Genomic DNA, 6,126 nt, shown 5'->3' with positions numbered 1-6,126 from the left:
AAGATGAAATGTTGCTATTAAAATTTATCAGAAAATAATAACGATAAAGTACATATAAATAAAGCTACCGCATTATTAAGAAAAATATGGGAAATAGATCAAAGGTTGTGTAAGGATGATTGGTATAGGAGAAAAAAAAATTTGATGCGAACTAAAAGGGTGTGATTTTATCGAGTCGAAATTTGGGGGTGTAGGGAAATAGAAAATATATACAAAAGAAATATAGAAAGTGGGTATCTAAATTAAACACAAGTACACCAGATTATGTTATTAGAAAGGAAATAAAATGTGGGAAATTTTGATACAAATATTGTAGGGGTTGATGAATACCATACCCCAAATTACTTCTGGATATACAGGGTGTTATATAACATTAACAGGAACCAAACTTACCTTTTCTTTTAATAGAAACTTCTAATTACAACTCCTTAACAAATATTACGTCAATATATATATACTGTATACCTCCCCTTATATATGATTTCTTGTAATTCAAATTAGTTCATTTTACACGAATTTTCCTCTATGAGAAGATGATTCTTACGAATCATCACGATACCCACACACACACGTTTATTTACAGGCTTTTGAGTACTTGAGAATAACTTTCTATTATAATAAAAAAATTTAAGAACCACCAAGTTAAGAAAAAAATTAAAATGAAGTCGATGCGAACGTCACATTTCTTTAGATCCTCTTCTTCCTTACCACATCTTGTTAAGCTATGCAAAACCCCTCCCTCTCCCTATTAGCGAACGTATTTTATAAACACTCCCTTCTATTTATTTTAATTTCTTAGCCACAATGAGTTCATTAAAAAAAAAAACTTTGTAAGTGTAGATATGCTTCTTTCAAATTGCCTTATGCATCTTCAATTTTTTTTAATTACAGTACATTTACTTGGGGCTACAGTTTCCTTGATAAATTCAAGTGAAATATCCTGATTATTATGGTCAATTTGGATACCTCTATTAGTGTTTTTCGGTTTTATTAAGTATTTTCTATTACCTATACTTAAATCCACAACGTATATGCAAATATTCTTCGCCTTAGAATTGACCCCCCCCCACCGATTTTTCATAAATTTTTGTCTACAAAATGGAAATCAAAAAATTAAACAATATATACGGTGCTTCATCTAAAAATAGATAACCTTGCATATCCTGAAGTGATTTTAGTTTATAGTATTCATTAACCTCTACAATTTTTGTAATAAACTTTTTCAACTTGTAATAAACGAGCTACAGTACTTGAATGCACTGTAGGACCATCCTGTACATGAATCTTAAAAACATATATAAATTAAAAATCAAGAAATAATCTTCTAATGTTTTTTAATATATACAACAGATGTCTTACTTTCGTTACACTGCGTTCCTGTGTAGCCAGGTTTACAGCGACAAACACCGTCGTTTCCTCGGCATGTACCGTTATTGAAGCATTTACAATGTTGACTACAATTGACACCAAACCGTCCCTGTGGACAAGGAATGCTGCATATTTCTCCCATCCACCCAGGAAGACAATGGCATTTACCTTAATATCAAAAACAATTTAAAACATACATAACAATGCATGGTAAAAAAAAGTCTTCAAGATATTCCAATCCCTTCAATATCTCATAAAATGGAGATAACAACTTCAATATATTTAAACAATTAGAGCAGCAAGTGGAATTAAAGTAGATAACAAAAAATATACCAATAATGATCCAGAGACGCACTGAGGTTCATGAAATTGGGGGTGTGAATTTTGTTTAAAATGCCGACTGCAGATTTATTGGAAAAATACCTTTTTATGGTCAATAAGAATTGCAAGCTATGTAAATCAAATTCCCTGAATATGTGAATTCCGGCACGAAATACTGACTTAGACACTCGACATCAAAATATGAGGGTGTCACACACCCACACCCCTGCCTCAATACGCCCCTACAATGATGCCAGATTTCAGTTTAATCGTTTATTAAATGTTTATTGAATGAACACTGCACTAAAAATGCAGCACTCTCCTTTTTGCAAGTGTGGAAACCCTTTCAAAATTCCTCTCAAAATATTTTATCCGTGAAAATGAAAATATTAAAGTAAAGGTGATTAGGTAATTACACATAAGTATATAAGTATGTATATACGTATGTAGGTACAGCACACTTTAATACCTGTAACATGATGGCAGTCTGCTCCATTTCGACAGTTACAATTCTGTTTACAATCTTTGCCAAAGGTTCTGGCCGGACATGGATTTTCGCACGTTAAGCCTATGTAACCTGCTTGACACACATATTCTCCTGTCACGTGGTCACATGTTATATTATCTAGAAATACAAAAAAAACAATCAAGATATTTTTTAATCAGTATATAACATCACCAAATTAAAAAAAATCATAAAAGGTACAGAAACAATATGTATAGTAAAATACCACTTACTAATTTACTCACTAACTCATCACAAAATCTCCAAAACTACAAAGTCTAGAAACTTGAAAGTGGATATAAGACTTTAAAAATAATGAAGTTTATGAACACAATTTAGATATAATTACAGTTAAATACATGAAAGTTTTTATTTAGATAACCAAATAGAAAAAAAGAACCATATTATTCAAGAAACAAAAATAGGGCCGGGACAAAATTTTATTATAACAAACCAATATGTACCCAAATTTCGCATTTTAGTGCTTTTTACTAAGGTAACCAGGTTTAATGATGGGACATAGTTTTATCATTATTAAGATCTATAATTTTACCAAAAAAATATATACTACAAGTACGAAAATCTTTATCAACCTCTGCAAAACCGAAGCGGATCGCTAATATGAAATAAACATATACTATAATAAAGCGTTCATCATTTAACGATTGTTAATTTTAAAGTTTCGAATATAATAAATTATAATGACTACGGTTTGTTCTTCCTGCTTTATAAATTGGCTTTTTATATAATATAATAAAAAAAAATTATAATAAAGCATTATAAATAACTCCTACCAGAAGTTACAGGACAAACTTCTTTGCAGCCCAGACCGTAATAACCTTTTTCACATGGTTGGTCGCAATTTTCACCCTGCCAGCCCCTTGAGCAAACGCATGCCCCAGTTTCTGGATCGCATGAACTATTATTTTTACAGATGCAATCGTGATCACAATTGGGTCCGAATTTACCAATGGCACACAACGTTTCACATTTAACTCCTAAATAAAATTTAATAATTAATATTATCACACAAACATTAACTTCTTGGGTCAGCAATTTATAAAAACTACCAGATGTAGATCAAGCTTATTAGTTTTTATCAGCATGCCAAAGATAGTTTCGACAAATCACCGACCAAACCGAAGTTACTCCATAAATGCAAAGTAATTAATCAAATTCTTGACAGCATATCGCCATCTGCTGACATTTACCGTTAATCGTTGTATACCATGTTCCTTAAGGTATCTACTGTCAAACTGAATCCACAACGTAGCAAATATACGTGATATTATTTTGGTTTGCATGCCTATCAGGTATACAAATTACGTTGCAGATTCAACTTGATAAGTACATGACTTTAAAACGCCTTGTTAAACATTATGAATTACTATAATTAAAAGTAATTATCACTAGATGACGATATAGTACAAAATCATAGAGGAAGATCTAACTATAATTACATTTAAATAATAGGAACCGTGTTACGTACCTTTCCAACTCTTTTTGCAAATACATTTTCCAGTAACTGGATCGCACCCGTCTGAATTATCTATATTACACTGACACTCCTGCTGACAATTTTGACCAAAATATCCAAACTCGCAGCGTTTTTCACACAACTCACCGGTAAATCCGGGGCTACATGTACAAGAACCTGTTTACAAAGAGTGTAGTAAACATTAGGATATAAGCAGGTATTGCTATTTATTATATTAATTATGTTCCATAGCTACATAATAGCATTCCCCGTAAAAATTAATCAAAACTATACATTTTTGAGTGTTCGAAAATGCCCATTCCCCAGATCTAAATGTAAAATCGATATTACTTCATAAAGATTGAACAATAATATTGTCAGATCGCTTTCAGGGTGCAGAACTTAAAATTAAAGTCGTAGTACGTATGGATATAATTAACAATTTGACCAATAAATTTTTCACTTTTTGAAGTAGGTATTTCTTTTAATTAGAAAGTCTGCTAGATACTTATTATCTATAAACAACGATTGTAGTTGAAATACGAATTTGAATTTTCAGGCATGGGACCGATAATGCTCTGCCAAACTACTAGATGTCATGACTGAGTTCCTCCGACTAAACCGGGGATAGACACAGTATTCCTTCCATTACAAGTTACAAAATTTTTTATTTTAAACAGTTTAATTTCTCTATAAAAAATTAGAATCAATATGCGTTATTTAATTGTAAGTTTGTTAAACATGATTTGTTTTTAAACTTACAATTAGTAGTTTCTGAGATATTTCCAAGTTACAAAAGACAAACGAAATGTGGCAACCACGAATTAACCAACAAACATTAATAACATTATTTTACTTGTGCTACTATCGGAGACTTTGTCACTTGGCAGAATTCGTATTGGTTGCTACTCTGTTCTTTTCAGGCACTAGTTTTTAAACTTACTGTTACCCCTCTTACATTTTTAAACCTAATTGCTGCCTGCCCAAAATGTTAATGTAGGTACCTAATTTTTAGACAATTTAATAGGCCTATACCCAAAATATTCAACCCTGAATGTTTACTACATCCAAAACACCAGTCCATCAACATAAATAAATATGTAACCATATGGTGGATTGAAATAGATTTGCTTAAACTTTGTGCTAACAATTTTGTAATAATGAAAACACTTACCATTTTGTGGATTGCATGCCGCACCATTTTTACAGTTGCATTTTTCATTACAATGGATCCCATACTTCTCTTCGCTGCAGGGTCTGTCGCAATATTGACCTTCCCATCCAGGAGCACAAAAACACTGTCCTGTTTCAGAAGAACACGTTGCACCATTTTTACCTTTAAAAATAAATAAAACCCATACAAAGTTTATAAACTGCCAAAAAGATATTGTTCAAAACTCACAGTTGCATTTTTGTGTACAATCTTCTCCGAAAGTACCCAAGCCGCACTCTTCGCTACAATCTTTACCTCGAAACCCGGGTGGGCAAATACAACTTCCATCAACAGGTGAACATTGAGCATTATTTTTACAACTGCAAATACCGTGGCAGCCTTTTCCGTATGTTAAAATAGGACACTGTCTCGAGCAGTCTTTGCTGTTCCAACCAGCTTTACATTCACACTCACCAGTCCATGGATGGCACACCTCCGTATTATCCCTACATACATAAATAAAAAGGAATTGGTATAGTTGAAATGANTACCTTTACCTACAGTATAATTTATAAAATTTAAAATCAATATTAGAGGTACCTACCATTCTTAATTTATTAATCTAACTAATCAGAAAGTAAAATCGTTGTTTTTACAACAGTTAAATCTTAAATTATTGCTCAAGTATAACGTGACTTCTGGCAATGAGTCATGCTATAACAACCACTAAAACTTTTGTTCATAATTTTTTTAAACGTCTTCTTCGTTTTCTTTATTACCATTTATGTTTTTTGTATCTTTTATACCAAAACCATTGTTCATTCTTTGATAATGAGGTTTCCATTTGCTTAAAGGCCTAGTATAATCCAAATGATCGTATTCTAATTCTAAAGGAAAAATAATACATTAATAATTAAAAAAAAACAATTTTACAAAAAACGACAGGCGATTATACAAATTTTAGTTCAAAACCATTTCTGAGTACATTTAGTGCAGGTAAAATATACATCTTACCTATATCTTTATCCTTTTGTTTAATTTCGTCATAAACGTGATCTAACTTTTCTAAACTGTGATACAAGTTGGGATTTGTTGCATCAGCGTCCTTATTTTTTAACGAAAATAAGTCGCCTCCGTTGTAACCAATGGCACCTGCAATGTAATCACCTTCAAATTAAACATCTACAAAATAAGTAGACCTCTAAAAATAAAATGCTAATCGATCACTAACATTTATATTATATAGGGTGGCCACTTTATCTTTTATTCAAATTTCCCTGACTTCCAGGTTTTCCAATTTTT

The 6,126-nt window shown here is 31.7% G+C and overlaps 1 protein-coding gene across 1 annotated transcript; it reads right to left on the bottom strand.

Annotated features, from left to right (window-relative positions):
• Positions 1–1,309: 1,309 nt before the first annotated feature.
• LOC108743784 (protein draper-like) lies at positions 1,310–5,362 on the bottom strand (the record flags this gene model as incomplete). Its single annotated transcript, XM_018479376.2, has 6 exons — positions 1,310–1,536; positions 2,159–2,314; positions 2,989–3,192; positions 3,684–3,848; positions 4,846–5,007; positions 5,074–5,362. Coding segments are annotated over 6 exons (1,188 nt in total), but the record flags the coding sequence as incomplete, so codon positions are not given.
• Positions 5,363–6,126: the final 764 nt, after the last annotated feature.

The sequence above is a fragment of the Agrilus planipennis genome, unplaced genomic scaffold (assembly GCF_000699045.2).
Source record: "Agrilus planipennis isolate EAB-ADULT unplaced genomic scaffold, Apla_2.0 scaffold1543, whole genome shotgun sequence".
In the NCBI taxonomy this organism is placed as follows: domain Eukaryota; kingdom Metazoa; phylum Arthropoda; class Insecta; order Coleoptera; family Buprestidae; genus Agrilus; species Agrilus planipennis.
The sequence above is the reverse complement of the archived record's forward strand: the minus strand, read 5'-3'. Positions and strand labels throughout refer to the sequence as shown.